Genomic DNA, 17,715 nt, shown 5'->3' with positions numbered 1-17,715 from the left:
ATTGCTATAAAAAATTATTAAAACCCGACAATATCTTCTGTTTGTGCAAAACACCCGTGAGTTTACAAAAATGGTGTATTTTACAGATTTCCCAAAAATTTTTCAAGTTTTGCTCCAGTGTTTTAAAATTGTACTGCTGTGTAACAATGTAGCATTCTATGTTGCTAAATAAGGAAAAGAATTTCTCTACTCAAGCAATATTTTCAGGTGGTACAAATTGCTCACAATTTACTATAAATTTGAATACAGTGGAACTTGGTTAGTACGTTTCTGAAGGGACCACGAAAAATGAACGTACTAACCAGGAAAACGTACTAACGAGGAAAGTAAATAATAGCAGTCGGGGTTATTGCAATCAGTGAAAAAGTCGTCATAATTACAATTACTATCAGCAGTTCTCATAGGATCGCCTTCCTGAACTCTTTTCACATTTAAAATCAAGAAAATGAGCGCTACCATGAAAAACAATACCATGTGAATAAAAATTGCAATTTTTCATGGACATCCCGGAGAGGATTTCATGATTACGGCGTCTATCTCCCGTGATTTATCCTATATCTATTTACAGAAAGAGGACGAGTGAAGCTCAGACAAGCGAAGACAAGTCATTTTTCTTTCTCACAGCGTACTCGGAGAATATAACAACAACCCGGAGTAAGTCAACTGGTTTTTTAAACATCATAAAAATTGGGCAAAATTATATTGACTTTCAAATTACGGCAACAGCCGTAGACATTCGCTTCTGGAATGATGCCATTTCGATTGTAAAATCGATCGATATATCAACTGATGACACGCAAGATTATTAGATTACGACGTAATTACAAGAAAATTTTATATTAAACAGTTGAAATTTACTTTCAAAATTTGTCTAATGTCGTCTGCTTTCGTTCCGAGATCAAGTATTTTTAAGCTAAGTTTCGCGTGGAGATCCAGAGGATCGTCTGCTCCCGCAACAGTAGTCAAGTAAATACGCACGACGTCGAGTTTATGGAGCAGTACTGTTTTAGATAATGTGGGAATTGTCTAATACCGTTAAGACTCATTTCTTCATCATGATAACTCGTGCAATAGCAACAATTGCCCACTCACGAACTTTATGCGCAGCAGTGGGCACTCCCAAGCGCTCCAAAGGCAACAGAAGGTGAGGAGCTCGGGGTGGGGAAAATTGGGGCTTCTTATTGGCTGTAGTTTTTCATAGTCAGACATTCCCAAAAAATGGCCGCATTTCATTTTTCATCACGTCACAAGAATTTAGAAATGCATTTGGATAAATTACGGTAGAAGAAAGAGATGTGGAATGAATGGAAGAATGTTAATGGCTAACAATAATAAATTAAATCATGAATTCAGACGTTTGCGACCCTTAAGAAGACACTAGAGAACGAATTGCGGGTTGCGTCACGGCAAGCAATTGAGCGTACTAACCAGGAAAGCGCAATTTTTTCAAACGTACTAACCAAATTCTTTTACCTGTATTTTGTTCGGATGGTACCGGGACCGAGGGAAATCGCTGTACTAAGGAGGAAAACGTACTAAGGAGGAACGTACTAACCAAGTTTCACTGTATTTTGAAAATTTTAGAGCAATTGTAAAATGAATATGTATCAGTTTTTAAGGCTCAAAAATGGGAGATGAAAAAGTTCATGTAAAATCCAGTGTATGGAATTAATAATGCTTCATTTAAAACTATAGTAACTCCTAGAATTTCACAATTTTTAACAATGCTGAGCGTTTATATCTGTGTACAGGTAGGAATTAACCAATATCAATAATATTTCCATTGTTCTGCGTGCGTAGAAAACGTAGGCGTAGAAACCTGAGGGTCTATTCTGCTGATGTCATAGCTTTTATTAGGGTATATTGCCACAATCAGGGTTGTTGCAGAAGTCGCAAATTCAAATATGACTTTTCCTGGACAAGTATCTTCTTTTCTCGTCATATTTTACCCTTCATTTTCAATCATTAAATACCTTGCTTGAGGAGTAAGAGTCAATAAAATACGAAATTCTTTTAAATATTAATCAAAAATACTAAGGCTGAGTTTTATCGTACAATATGACTTCAATAAATCTAGTAATCGGTTTTTTGTTATTTCGTTAGGTGCTATTGTGATAACTGTGTGGCTTGTAATTTTCCTTGATGTATGTACAGTAAACTCTTGATTTTACGAAGCAGGATTTTACGAAGTTTTCGATTATACGAAGTGATATTGCGGTCCCGGTGAAAAGCCTATGCCAAATACATGGCGCTATTTGATTATACGAAGTTTCGATTATACGAAGTTTCGATTATACGAAATTTTTTGAATTTACGAACCTCGGCTCGGTCCCTAGGAACAAATGGCATTCGTTTATACGAACTACGGCGAAAAATTTGTCAACAAAACTAGTTACGCCGGCGGAAGTAGCTAAAAAATCAGCGCTTCCAACTGTGGTCCATCAAAAGTGCGAAATCGTAAATGATAATGCAACTTTGGAGAGAAATGGGTCGCCAAAAACCTCACTGTGGGAATTTAGGCGGAGTAGGAGTTCAGTTAAAATATCGCGGCTGACATTATGGCCCTATTTACGTGCCTGTTCGTAAACATAGCATCGACAATAATTCGTAGTTTAACATGTCAGGAAGGTCGCGCGGAGTATTTCGTACACCCCTAATTAACCCTTTGCACTGCTGTGAACGTACTTCGAAGACTACTTGACTACTTTTCGCCGAAGCACTTCGAAGGGTCCCTAATCCGGGACCCTTTCCTCGACGAGCTCACCCTCGCTGGCCCCTTGAAACTGGGCTATTTTTTAATGCATTACCTAACGCAACCCTGGGTTTCAAAGGGCAAAGGTGCCATGGGGGGAAAAAGAGTTAAGTGCGTGTTACTGTGGGCCTGTGCGTCAACCAAACGGGCACTGACAAAATAAGCCCGTTGTCATTGGGAAATTTGAAAGGCCACGGTGCTTAAAACATGTAAAATTGGAAGCCCTCCCCGGTTTTTACCATGCAAATAAAAACAGCTGGATGACCCGAGAAATTTTCCAGCAAACGGTTATACGTCTACAGAGAAAAATTGCTGGAGAGAACAGCAAAATTGTTTTAATAATGGATAATGCCACCGTTCATAAATACGCGGAAGATCTAAAATTGGCTAATGTTCGAGTCCTCTTTTTACCCCCGAACTCGACTAGCAAGTCCCAGCCCTTGGACCAAGGCATTATCCAAGATTTTAAAGTCCTGTACCGGAAGAAGCTTGAGCGGTATTACTTGCGATGGATCGTTATGTATACATTCATCTATTTTGCTCATGTGCGTTTCGATATCGATTTAGATATTTTTATTCATGATTATCATTCTTTCAAATCTATTTGCTACTTTTATGAATGGGAACAGAAATTAATAACATCCCGAAATGGACGTTGATACATGCAATCCGCGCCATAATATCTTTTCGTGTATATATTGGCCTTTGTGAATGAACAACTTAAATATCTTAAGTATTGGGCTCTATTTACCGCCAAATTATATTTCAGGCTTCTCGTAATGAAGACGCACTTCCAAGTCTAACCATGAACTTTCTTCTCACGCGCTTCCCCGTTCTCCCATGCTGGGGTTCTGTCTTTCAAAAGCCTTTGTCCCTTCCCTCCTGCCGCCTTTTGCTGATCTTGCTGACACCCACCTTACGCATCCCAAACCCCTCCTTCCCCAGCATTTCCCATTCACTCCCTCCCTAAGGTGACTGAGCTTGTGTGCGTCGCAAAAAAATACGGCCCCCAAAAGTAGACTGAGGCAGAGCTGAAGGCCATTTCCCCACCCTTCTTTGTCCTGCCCCCTTCACCAGTCCTTGTGATGACCACACTTCTTCACTCAGGCAATCCCCATCCCACTCTTATTCACCCCACCCACTGGGAACTTTCCCCGATTGTGGAGAAGGGCATGGTTCATCTTTACCTGCAACGGGGGGAAGTTATTAACCGGAGAGAGGCGGAAGAAGTATCTTCCACTATCGGGAAAATGGTGCCGCGCTTATAATTGTCTCTCTTCTTCTCAGCTGACTTTTCAATTGAAATTATTTTCTTTGCTCTTTCCACACTATATTTATTTACGATTATGGCGCGACTATTTTTTAGTGCTAAAACTAAGAAAATCTTTTCTCTATGTCAATGATCCTTTGCATAACTTTCAATACGGCGGAGAAAGGAACACGAAAACTAAATGAGGTGACGGTACAGGTTTTTGCGTGTCATTTTTTGGGAATTCACGCTAGTGAACCAATACTTAACCACGTTGAGAAATGATAAAACGTCTCTTGTAGGAAAACAATCAATGTGGATAATAACGTTTCTATCTATATTTCTCCGATACTGTAAGATGTTTCTCCTGTCGTTTTCCGGTTGGAACCTTGCTCCTGTCGGCATAAAAGGAGAGAAACATACTATATGAACAGGTCTCCTCACACCCGGTATGAAGAATACAGTCCTGATGAAGAATTAAGTATTTTATGGCAACGTCTGCGAAGATGATGGAACACAGTAGTCGGACGGAGAACTCAAACAGAATTTACTTCAAATATTCGCCAGAAGATAATCACATCCTACGTTATTTATGATCGTAATTGAATCTCTGTGAAAATAGAGCACATTCTGCTAAAAATACGAAGTAACTCGAAATATTAACTTACGAAGGTTATTTTGGAAACGGGCTAAGACCCTTGTTTTTCTTTTTTTCTCGTCACTGAGCGATAGAGGGCGACATAAATGGCGGTTAGGCCGGCTGCCGCTAAAATTCCGTGGGTTTCAGCATCTATCTTTTGCATACTTAATAGTAGCTATTGGCTCCTAACCACAAATTTATTACTGTAAATTCTTATAATAAACATTGAAATTCATTATTTGATTACGTTTTCTAAACTGGTCGGGAATTTCTTTAGCGATCGTTGATGTTGAAGTATGAACAAGAAATGGGCATTTTATGGTGGTTTAATTATTTAACGATTTTTCACATCATAAATCGATAGCAAAAAGCCTTTTCTATGAATCATACCGAGAATAACCACCGAAAACATTTAAATAAGACCACTAAAGACAAAAAACGGCGGAAGAAATAAAAGCGAACATTTTTCCGTGACTTATGAAAAAGGTTTGAATTTACGAAACTCGATTTTACGAAGTGCCAATTTTCCGGTCCCACTGACTTCGTAAAATCAAGAGTTTACTGTATTTAGTTATTGAATTTATAAAGGTCTATAAAACCATATTTCACAGTTTTGACCTCTCTCTCTAGTACCCTAATCCTTCAAAAGAATGCATTTACCTTTCTCTCTCTGTCATATGTGAAGATATTTTTTCCTGGTGAGAATGTAGTTTTTTTTACAATTTTGAGAAAAATGCAATTTACAGACTCATTTAGAATATCCGAGGGATTCGTTTACTCGCTGACTCAATGACTCAGCCATGGGTGCAAAGCTAGAAAAGCAATCATTTGACTGTTGAAGTATGGAATCAAATCTGTTCCAGATGGAATTGAAGCTGACCAAATCCAGGTGCAAATCCCATTCTAGTTAAATGATTTTTCTCAGTGATTTTCTCACTTCTGTGCTATTTCCACGTTGAAAAAACATCATGGTTCTCGAACTGATTGATTTCATAAGGGGGTGGCTCATTTGCACCTGAAATTGCAATTCATGACAAGAGGTTCAATAGGTGAAATGTGTAGATTAGTTGCAATGAAATAAAAATCTTCTTCTATTGAGCTATTCTTATTTAATTTAAAATATAAAAAAAAAGTTCTCGCCCACTTTTCATCTATTAGTGACGCTATTGGGGTTTCAATACATTATCTAGAATGGTCTTGAATATTAAGCAATATGTAATACATTGGTGAAGTCTTAGAACATGTAGGAAAAGTGTAGTGTTGAGTAGAAATTTCAATTAAAAATGTGGACTTATATGCATTGACTCTTGTATCTACATTTGATAAATTTTGCTGTAACTGTCTGCAAGTTTTCATGCTATGAAAATCTATTCATTAATTTTATTTATTCTTTTCTTAATTAGGTACCTTAGCATTAGATGATTTTTTCAGGTGCTCACCCTAATTTGATGTGGATTAATGTGTACTTAAGATCATAATTTATCTTCTTAAAAAACGTTTCAGGTCCAGGATCTCTAATTTTGGTTTCATAAGTTCTGTGAATAAGTATGTGAACTCATGTGTTATTTTCAGCAGTGATTTGGAAGTTTTTATGCACCGAAAAGTGACAGTAATTTTTCATGAACTCATTTAATTAATGATATGTTTTGTGAACTTATCAGTCATTTTAATTCTTGCTAAAGATATTTGTTGTGCATGTTTTTCTTAACTTTTCTTACTTTTATTGGGTCACTTTAGGTCTTCCCAGCATTGAAGTGACTCCTCTCTGTAGTAAATCCTTTTTTTTTTATTGATTAACTGCTTTCATTTTTTAGCTATGTCTACCGGGATTTTAAAGCTGTGGGATAAATGCCGAGGCAGTATGAGTAATGTTTTAAGATCACTGCAATCATCAAAGGACATTATGATATTACTCGTAGTACATACATTTATCTGAAATTCCTAGACTTATAAATTAAGAATTTTCTTAGAACTGTATCTTGCATTCCTGGCTGGATAATAATTTACCAAGGTTTATAAAACTTTTGACATTTTGGTTCGTTAGGCTTATATCCTGTCATTTTATTTGTAAAATTTGAAATAACAATCGTGGCCAAGTGAGATATGTAAAGTAAATTATGAAATATTAAAGATATTCCTTTTGTAACATTGTTTTAAAAATGTGTGGGATAAGTTAAAAACCAGTATTTGTTTCTTACACAGTATTGCCCATATTAGTAATCCCTGATTTTGGTGTGATTCATGGCCAGGTTAATTAACATCCATTATGATATGAGCCTACTATGTATACTGGTTTCGTTATCCTCTGGAGGTTCTTAATTTTACCTCTTTACTGTCTTGCATATTTTGAGGTGTCCATCTAATTATTTTTGAAAGTGATAATATTTGGGAAATAGTTGTAATTGATACAGTAATAGATAAACTCAGTCTCATCACTTGTGATTGATATTCCCCTCTTGGCAAAATTTCATCAAGCTTGAAACTATATGCTACAATAGTCTTCAATTTTTCTCTTAATTATTCAGTGATTCTGTTATTATATGAAGCAACAAAATCCTTTAACACTGAGCAAGAAGTTGAATCAAGGACTTAAAGTCTAGGGCAGTAAATTTTTTGACAATTTGGTCGCTATATGTCGTTTACTATTATGTACTAGGTAGTCTTTGAAAATCAGTGAAGTGAAAGGCATCAAACTTATTATGATTCATGAATTTAACTCTTTCACATTTGCCATTTGCACCAGCTTTGTTAACCATACCTACTTGTTTGTTGCCTTGATCTCTGCTGCTACAGCAAGGCCAGGCTTACGCGCTAGGTTTTTGGACTTACATCTTAACATGTGCATTTTTCAATTGAAATGTTTGCTGTGTGGTGTCAATATACCGTATAAGCGCGTGTAAGAGGCACACCTTTTTTCCCCAGACATTGCAGCCGAGAAGAGGGGTGCGCCTCTTACACAAACTTCTTATCTTCCCCCCTCCCCTTCCCCGGTCGCAAGTCCAAGGGGAACTGAGTGGCCTTGGTTTTCAGAGTGAGTCAGTCATCTGAAACCCTAGGTCAAAAACAAGCGGCAGGCAGGGGAGTTTCTCCCTTAGTGACGTATTTTTAAAATGCTCCTGTTTGCTTTTCTTGTAAGCATCGCGCCGTCACGTCGGTACCCCAGAGGTGAACTTTGGAAAGATCGCGCGGGGTGATTCGCTCCGGAGCTCGCGCTAAATTACTGCCACGAGTGGGCATCCCGCAGCAGTTATACTGCATATAGTAATCGCTTATCAAACGTATAGAAACGCGTAGTTTTGAAGGACATACCTGGTTAATAGTCAACATCTGTCTTGCCGAGCAATTTCCATTATGCTGAGCACCTGATTTTTTGCAACTGAAAATTATATTGGTGTCAAAACCTGCGGTTTAAAAAATTCGAACGAGTGTGTTCATTGTTGGACTAAATGGTGGATAGAAGAAATCGGAAATGCTTATAAGTGAAGAGCGCTGAAGGAGAGGTCGAGGGAAGGAGCGCGCTCCCTCCCCTCCGTATTTCAAGCTACGAGGCTATGAGCGAAGGAGCAAGGGAAGAACACGTCCGATCTTGCATGTGACGTCGTTGCCTTTAAAGTGAAGGGGCGAAGGCACATCAATGTGATATACACAGCTTGCGTTGCCTGAAGTTTCCAGTCCGTCTCGTCTTGTTTGAATGCGCTTATGCTACGCTTGTGTCTTCCGAAATTGTGCTGTTTGGACTATGTTGAATATTAGTAGCCTTAATTACACCAAAAAGGATGAAGTTCGCCATGAAAAAATATTTGACTTAGCCGGGATTCGAACCCGGATCTCCCGATTGCCGGTCAGGCGTGCTACCAGTTACACCACCAAGCCATCTTCTCAGAGCGAACTTCGGGATGGGTTTTACCGAACAAGATGTTGACGTCACAAGTCCACACTGTGGCACATGTGGCGAGGGTCGTGCTTACTAAGCCACTGTCGGGGAGAAAAAACCTTGTAGCCTTGTTTTAGCTATAAATCTTCGTGTCAATCAATTAGAGCTCAAAAAACTTAAATGCTGTCAGATATACGTCGCGTTAGGTCTAATTCTTTTTAGAACCTCGTGCGTGTCATACCATTGCTGAAAGATATCGAGATATCTTCGAGCTCAGAAGGTGACTCACCTAGCATTTGACCTCCAGAAACTCGGAGAATTGAACCTGGTAGACCGAAAAAGGTCAGTTGGTGAGATGGGGTAGGGATGAAACACGTTTCCATTGGTACCCTGTAACTTGATGTTTTCCTATTTTCCTGTGGAGTCTCAGAAAGGAAAAAAAAAATGGTAGAGGCATTGGCTGATGGAGGGCCGAGTGTAGTTCCGTTAGGCCCCTTGCACGCGCACCGATTTTGGACGGCCGGTAAAATATCGGCTGATATTTTACCGGCGAAGCATTGCTTGCACATACGCCGGATTTTTACCGGTCAAACGATAAGTTGTTATGTTTTTGAGCCGGCGCCGGCGATCCACAGTGACAATGGCCGGCAGCTAACCGGCATTTTGCCGGTTAGCTGCCGCGTGGTCGGTACGTGTGCAAGCTCCAATGCTCTCCCAGTGTTCACTATTGGATTGTGGACGGCCGATATTTTACCGGCCGTCCAAAATCGGTGTGTGTGCAAGGGGCCTTAAATGTACGACGTGGTTATTATCCTACGGCGCTGAGATTGCCCCGATTGTTGTCCAATCTCTTGGGAAGGTTCATGCTATGTGACTGTCATGTATTGCCTTAAAATTTTCCACGGCTGCAATTCTATTGCAATACTCCTTAGAGAGCTTTTAAACAAAATTGTTCGTGAGTAGGACAAGCAACGTAGAGCGATAGCGTATGCGAAGAGAGGATCGGAACTCTTTCTACTCCCTCTTATGCCGCTATTACCGCCGCAGTTATCAAAATTTTCTCTTTCAAATAGTACTGAAAGAGGAAATTTCGATAACTGTCAAAATTCCAGGCATACGTCTGCAACACCGCACGATAGGATAAAAAAAATACAGCAAAATTTTTTTTCTTTATAGCTTCGATCCTCAAAATAGGGGTGCGCCTCTTACACACGCTTATACGGTAATGTTGCAGCTGTCCCAAACAACTTAAGTGGTCCCTCCCTATCTTGACAGTTGCTTTCAAATTCCAACTCATGCAGGTGTATAATCAGACAAGATTGCATCAATAGCATTCGGCAGTACAAAAAGTTTTTAGATAGGTACATCCTGAAGGTGTTAGCAGAACTGAGATCATGTCTTAGAGCGTGCAAACCAAGAGTACATCAGTGCATAGATTTCTTCATTTAATACAATATATGTATTTATAATATGCATGTTCAGATGCTCATCCCAGAACCCAGTGCATAAACTGAAGTAAGGAATTAATAAAAAGAAATTTCCCATGCAAGTTCTCTTTTTTATCTCAAATGAATAATGCAATTTGAATTTTGAGTGTTGCATTAATATTCCTATGTGACCCCCAATAATGAGGTTAGTCATACCTTCATCCTCAATCTTATTTCCCTTACCTAATTATTTTTTGGTCCTTGATTGCATCTTAATTGCCTCTATAACCACAAAAAATATGATTTTCTTAAATAATTTCTTTGAGGTGGTTTTTCTGTTCTACTCAATCCTTCCCATGTTGCTGGAAGTTTGATTGTGCATTGGATGTCATGCATTATTTAGTGGGTGATTGTTTTGTATAATAATAATGGTATTTTTTACAGATTTTCTGTAATATTTATTTTCCTTTGAACTTTAAATGTAATTGAAGACTACGGTGAAGAAGCAATGATTTGGATGACATTTAATTTGTGAACTCATCAGCTGGAATGTCTTTTTATACTTCCTAACTAGCACGTGATATTATTTTTCCAAGATAATAAATGAATGATTGATGACCTCATTTTCAGTGAAATATTAAATTAAGGGAAGATATTAAGAAAGTGGATCAACCATAAAACAATTGAAATTAATATTTAAGGGAACAAATTTGAAAGTATAATGCGGCCTGCATTTTTTTCCTAGTCGGAATATGTGATTTATCTATTAAAGTCACTGGAAATGGATCAGAATTTGGATAGTTTTCCCTAATAAAATTGGATTGGTGGTCGCTATTCAATCACCCTTTAATTTTTCTGAAAGAAAAAAATACCAATATCCATCTATCATCTCTTCTATTCTGAGCAATCTAAGTTTTCTTTACAATCTGTGAGAGTTAAATGGAAATAGTAGTTCAATGGCAGTCATTCCTTATGTTTGAGTTCACAAATGAATTTTTTTTTTAACTATCGTCCCCTCCTTCATCTATAATTACATCTGTTTATGCCTTTGAAGATACTCTTTTGCTTGTGTTCTGCATAAATGTGTGTCACTTTGCATGTGTTTTGCAGAGCCCTGCAGTCCCCATGTGTTGTAAAATACGTCGTGGCAGCCAGGGCTATATCTCCCCCCCTTTATACCTTCCATTAACCCAAGTGCAGGGCTGTGCCACAGTTGTCGGCTCCCCTCAGTCATCAAACACTCAGCAGCAGGTACTCTCTTCCTTTATTATTTTCTTTCTCTTGCTCTTCTCCCCTCTCTCCGCCCCCCACTCCCTCCTTTCGCCATGGTGGCCCTCCACCGCCGCTGATGCCGCTGCCTCTCTTGCTGCCGCTGTCGCTGCCATTGGCATCCCCTAGGGGCGCTTGCATCATACGTCTGCGCATAACTACATTAATACATGAAATCCAACTTGCACCTTCCACGTCATCCCATCTTCTCCCCTCAAGCCTTAACGGAACTGCATTAATTATGAGTGCAATCCTGTGTGCATAGATGCCTGTTATGTATTTTTTTGTTGTATTTGACTCCATAGATGTGTCAGTTGACCTCTGTAACACTTTCATCGGCTCAAAAATGGGATGAAATCTAGTAAAAACCCCTTTTTTGCATTCTTCAAAGGACTCTTACCATTAGTAATAATTTAGGAATATGCAAAAGGAATCGTACTTGATTTTAAAGCTTGAAAAAAGGGAGATAACTTCAAAGTCTGGAAATGCAAGAATGGGGTTTTTCGGTATTCTATTAACATATCCAATATATGATGAGGCATTAGTGGGATTTAAAGCTATGAACATATGTCCAATAGTGATGTAGCTGAGACTTAGTTTTGGCTTATGTAAAACTAATTCTTGGTACGCTTATAAAATTAAATTGGGCCATGATTTAAAAATTTTTTTGGTTTTCAAAATGTTTCTTTAATGCTCAATATTTAAATATGATAATGAGCACTGAAGAGAACATGAGCAAACATCAATGGCTGGCTTTAGTTTCATTTACCTCAATCATAGAGTCTAGTTTAGCTGTTTATTTTATATTGCTCTCCATCACGTATATCATTCAATTCGAAAAGATCTCTCAACTCTTTTATCATCATCTTTGAAGTGGTCACTAAGGCAACGTAAAACATTGTTAAAGACAAATAAGAAGAAAGAGAGTCCTCTTGCCAAGCAAAGATTCTTAGGCAGAGTTGTCCTGCTCTTGTGGACCTGATGATTTTGAACTTGAACTCTCTGGGTGGGAAGCCAGCACCGTAGCCACTTAATCCTCGGAATTGAATTGGAGCTTTTTCTAAGCTAAATATAGGAAACATGAAACAAACAGCTCTGGTGGAATAGCGTCCAACTGCATGATTGAGTTGAAGAAATAACTGTATAACTTTGGCTGACATTGCCACTGAATGCTACTATAATGCCACAATACAGCTGTGAGAAATACATATATTCAGCAAAGGACTTAAGAGGAAGCCTCTAACATTTCAGCAGCAGAACTCGCTCCATTTTGTATTATGCTGTTTTTACTGTGTAGGAGCATTCTAGTTTTTCCTTTCTCTCTAATAATGCTCAGTATAATAACTATTACCGTGTTATAAGATGTAAGTTGGAGAACTGAATTTTTATTGCCTAGGTAATTTGTTTTTACATCGAATTCTAACTTTAGCATTGAGTTATTTTTTGAGGTTAATTTTGTGTGTTTGTGTGTGTCTGTTATTACGAGTAGAAAACACTTTTTGTACCATGTGTATGCCTTGTTTGATTAAGGCATGCAAGGCCTATTATGTATTATGATTTCAAATGCACAAGTAGTGAAATATTTACACTAACATGCCTTAGCCCACAACACTAATAGCTATGAGTGACATTTATTTGAATGGATAAGCTGCAAATTCTCTTTTTCAAGATGAAGAACTGCTCATAAAATCTGGGGCATCAAAGGCTCCTAATTAATCAATTGTGACTTTGAAAACAATAATTTTGATTGTAATTTTCCTATAATATTTTCCATCTCCTGCATGGCAACTCAGCTGTAGTCTAGATAGTGCGATAATTGCTTTAATATTTTGTCAATGTACATAGTGATGTGTAGTCATATTAATAGAATATGCCTTTAGGATACATATTAGGAGAGGCAATTGTCATGCAGTTATTACCCTTGTATTCTTAGGTTGTAGCAAAGTTGGGTTAAATGAGCGATTAAAATATTCTTTTAGAATCAGTGTCATCTGATATTTAGTCTGTAGTCCAGCTTGTATTTGAAGTGGTCTCTTATTAGTACAGAAAAATTGCAAAACTATATGGGCTCTATTATGATTAATGAATTCTTAGTTCTAGTATTTGTAAGTCCATTTGTATTTGCATTTATTGAGTTGTTTAATTCATATTTAATCAGAATTATATTCATGTGTTTTAGTATTTGTTTGTAATGCAAAGTTTAGAATGAATAAATTTTTGGAGACTTGAAGAAATTTGAAAAAAAAATAACAGGAACTCTACCCAATCTCAAAAACTCTAACCAATCTACCTCTTTGGGAGGTAGTTTGAATCACTGAAAACTTTAAAGTGCACTATAACTTTTTTTTGTGGGCTCTTTGACCGAAGTGGGAAACAATCTTTGTTCCGTATAAATAATTTATTTATATCAATTCATATTGCTTATCTCAACGCACGGTTTTGTGTGATTTGCTGTGTTCATTAGGGCTAGGATAATGTGAAAAAATCTTGCAGATTAACCTCCTTTCAATTACCTTGTACTTTTCTCTGCACTGTTGTTGCAACATTTTTTTTCAGCCACCTAGTAAAAGTATTCATTTGTTGAGCTTGGTTGATACCTTGATATAAGTGAAGTGCTTAGACCTTTTTTACCTTGTAAATGGTGTTATCACAATAAAGCAAAATTGGTGAATTCGCATAAACTGATTTTAGTCTTTGAAACCCTTATATCTTAGATTAAGTATTAGTAGGCTCCTCATTCCTAAAGTTAGTTCTCCTATGTATTCATTATATTAACATCATCACTGAAAAAAAATAAATGAATTTTTCTCTGTCATTCCAGCAGTACTTTTTGATGTATTCAGCTTTTGTGTGAATTTTATGCCTCATTACCTTGAATATTTTGGATCAAACTGTTGGGACGTATTTTTGTATTAGTGTTCAAGAATGATTGAAGCAAGGAAGCAGTCCTTTGTAGGGCATGTTTTTTAAGTTAGAGGAACAGAGTAGGCCAGCTGGATGCACTGTCCTTCTGCAAGTTCTACTGCGTTTTCCTCTCACTATTTATCAATTTGAAACTTGAGATTTTATTTTTTCTTCTTTCCAGACAAGTGTTGTCGGAAGCTCTCCTTTTCGAGAACGATTAGGAAGCAACCGGATGACTGATAAACCCCGACCAAGGTTGGTTGCTTGCGTTGGTGACTTTAAATATGTTTATGAACTGTATGTGAACCTCAATGCCTAAATTGTAAAAAAAAAGTCTGCAATACAGTCATTGTTCCTTCTGAAAACAATATTCACAGATTTTATAGAAGAAAATATACTTATTCCATTAACCACCACGAATAGTTTTAGATAGATGGAAGTAGTCTTTTGGACTACATGTTATTTTTTGTACTCTGCTTAGTGAGTCTAAAAATTTTAATTTTTGAAGTATTCATAGCTTTCAGAGAAATAATCTTGGGTGTCATTTTGAAGTAATTTTTTACGTTTGAATTAATTTATTTACATTTTTTGGTTTGTATTTTCTCTTTTCCAATGTATTGAGTAAATTTTTGTCATAAATCCTGTCTTACCTTAATCCTGTCCAGTGACATGGAGAGATGGAAAACCTAAGTATAAATTTTCTGTTTTTAATGCGTTTATGTTTTCTTTTATTTTGAAGGGATAATAGAAAAAGAGAGAAATGTTTGTTAACTAGATAATAGAAAAAGAGAGAAATGTTTGTTAACTAAATTTATTGAAGGAGCAATCATTTATGTATTGGAAATTTTTTTTTGGTATTAATGTTGAGGACAGCTATTCTTTGCTTATTCTGTTAAGACAACAGGTTGGCTTTTCAGAGCTTGGAGGATTGGCATACTATATTGTACTTATATGGGTGGTTGATGAAGTTGTATTTACTCACATATGTAATTCTAATGATGTTGTAAATCTGATTATACCTACTAGCTGGTATTTATTTCCCCACTCTCGAACAAAATGCATGCTTCCTATTTACAGAATGGTTTCAATATTGCACTGTGTTTTTTTCATTTGTGTTAAGTGAGCTTCTTTTTCAAATGTGTAGTATTTTAATGGCAAATTAGAAAATTATAATATAAGTGCTTTACTCTACAGTTGATGCTTTTATCTAATCAATATGTGCTGTACTAAAAATTACTGTTGATGCTTTTATCTCCAATGGCAATTGGTGGCTCATCTTTTTCCTCTATTTTCTAGCTTACTGAATTGCCGTCTGTGGTGTTGCCTTTCAGATTAAAAGTTCATTTTGATTCCTGACGGTGTAGCTGTTGAATGGTTCATTAGAGAATTTACCCACATTCTCTTATGAAGTGCTTTCAGTGTTGCATGTGCTATACCCACTAAATATGTACACACTTAAATTTGACTTATTTGGTGATATTACTTATTTTCATAACTTCTCATGATTCTTGTTACTTTTGATTAGTGTTGCATCACTTTCATGTTGAATTTCAACCTATTTTAGTATGTACCTATATTCATCAAAGGTGGCATTCTACAGAATAGGCAAGTGGCAAAATTTTGTGATTGCATATATACTCTCATCAATTGACATTAGTTGTTTCATTATTCATTATTGTATTTCAGAATTTTCCTCTCTTCATACATTTTTAAGACGGTCATGCATTTGGTCCTTAGTATATAATTAGAGGTACTGAAAGTTTCATATCGATGGATAAGTTCTCACAACACGTATCTCAAATTCGACCGCTTTGAGACAGGTATCTTAAACAAAGTGTAATAACATTAAACAATAAAATACAAGCAAAGAACAACTCTTCATTTGCAAATTAATGCTTCTTTTTCAGTTTTATGAACTTTTCGTTTTTAATTTTAGTCTGAAATCAAAAATATTAGTTGATTTTTTGCTCTCCTGAAAATTTGCTACTTAGAAGATACGTGTTGTTAGAACTTAGCCATCGATATGTAGTTCGTTTGCTCTACTACAGTTTTTGTATCATTGTCAGGTCCCTTCTTGTGTCCAATAGAGGGTAGTTGATTTTTTTCAAATTTAAAACCATAAGATGTAATTAGAAATTTAAATTTATAAAATATTGTTTTGTCTAACTTAATAAGTCTTAAAATTTATGAATGCTTGATTTTTTTGTGATGTAGCATAAAATTTGTTTACTACTTATTTATATCAAACCTGGAAGTTAAAGTGACATAAAAACTCAGTCCATGCTACTGCTAATATATTTTTAGTACTAGTAAGTTGTTAGGAACTTTTTATCAAGTGTTTATACCTGATTTACATTTGTTTTGGTGAGAATATTCTGGAGTTTTACTATTTATTTAATAATTATTTCTCGAACATTTCTCTGTAGAACCTGGTGGGTCTTATCACAGTGTCAATTTTTCTATAAGATGGGAAGCTGGTGGTTGGCAGTTCTTAGTAAACAATAGATTGTGCATGAGAGTGGTGTAATTTGACCTCTGCTTATTAATAGGTGCTATCTTTTTGTAATAGCACAATATCTGTGAGTGCATTCAAATGCTTAATATTCAATTACTGGTTATTTGTAGGTGTGCAGTGTTGCATGACAGCCTTTTTAATGCAATTTTTCTAATTGTTGGTGCTTAATATTGAGATGTTTTCATGGCCAATGCGAGTGTTGACATTTTTCTTCTATTGACGTAACTAAGCATATTAATCTCAACTGTTTCTATGTGTTGACTACCTTCCCTTTTCATCTGGAAGATAGGGCCGCTTCCAATCTAAATGGGAAATGCTTTGAATTGGCTGGCTTTTGTGTGTTTTCAATTCTGTGCTGCTGCTTTGGATGATTTGTCTCTTTAGCTCCATAACTACTCTCTGCTTACACTCTCCTTATTTCTCCCCCTCCAATGAAAGGATAAGCATGTCGCAAATCGCATGGTTGATCGCCTTCAAGTACGGTGAGTGCTTTTGTTTTTTTCTATCTTGCAGTAGCACTAGTATTTTGCTTAGATTGTTACCACAATGAATTGGAATTAATTCTAGTTTAATTATAGGAAAATCATAATGTTTAGTGGGTATTTCGGTACGGATTTGTAACATAAATTGCTAGTTCTATATAGTTTTTATTATGTAATCATCCATTAAATATTTTTTCTGGGTTGAATTGGTAATATGCGTCACCCATTCCCATCATTCTTTCATTCAATCATTAAAATTTGACAGAAAAATGGCATTGATGAAGCATGTTTCTATTGCTTATTGCTCAAGCTCAATCAAAAGGTTTTATATAATACATACTATGGTTAAGATTTTAGTGTTTGAAATTGATTACAGTGATGATAATAAATCTGTAAATAGGAGATTTTGTTTTTTGTCCATTTGACTTCATTGTAGAAATTATTTATTTCATACATATGTTTTTCTAATAACAATGCTATTTGTTTTTGGAAGAAATATTTAAAACCATTGATATTTGGACAAAAATAGTAGCGTCACCTATCACCATATTCTCGTCATGAAGGTTGGTGAAAGAGGTGATTTTTTATTGATGCTTATGAAGC

The 17,715-nt window shown here is 36.4% G+C and overlaps 1 protein-coding gene across 5 annotated transcripts in view; it reads left to right on the top strand.

The window, feature by feature from the left end:
- LOC124158600 (GATOR complex protein Iml1) overlaps positions 1-17,715 on the top strand; it is a 102,746-nt gene that overhangs the window by 64,067 nt on the left and 20,964 nt on the right. For 3 of the 5 annotated variants that reach the window (XM_046533764.1, XM_046533763.1, XM_046533761.1), the window contains 2 exons: positions 11,053-11,193; positions 14,297-14,370. In XM_046533764.1, coding sequence (XP_046389720.1) covers positions 11,053-11,193; positions 14,297-14,370 — 215 coding nt within the window. Of the gene's footprint in view, positions 1-11,052; positions 11,194-14,296; positions 14,371-17,068; positions 17,113-17,715 lie in introns of all 5 variants that reach the window. The other 2 variants (XM_046533766.1, XM_046533765.1) reach the window with 2 other exon arrangements.

The sequence above is a fragment of the Ischnura elegans genome, chromosome 5 (genome assembly GCF_921293095.1).
Source record: "Ischnura elegans chromosome 5, ioIscEleg1.1, whole genome shotgun sequence".
NCBI classification, from domain to species: domain Eukaryota; kingdom Metazoa; phylum Arthropoda; class Insecta; order Odonata; family Coenagrionidae; genus Ischnura; species Ischnura elegans.
This window is presented reverse-complemented; position numbering and strand designations above follow the sequence as displayed.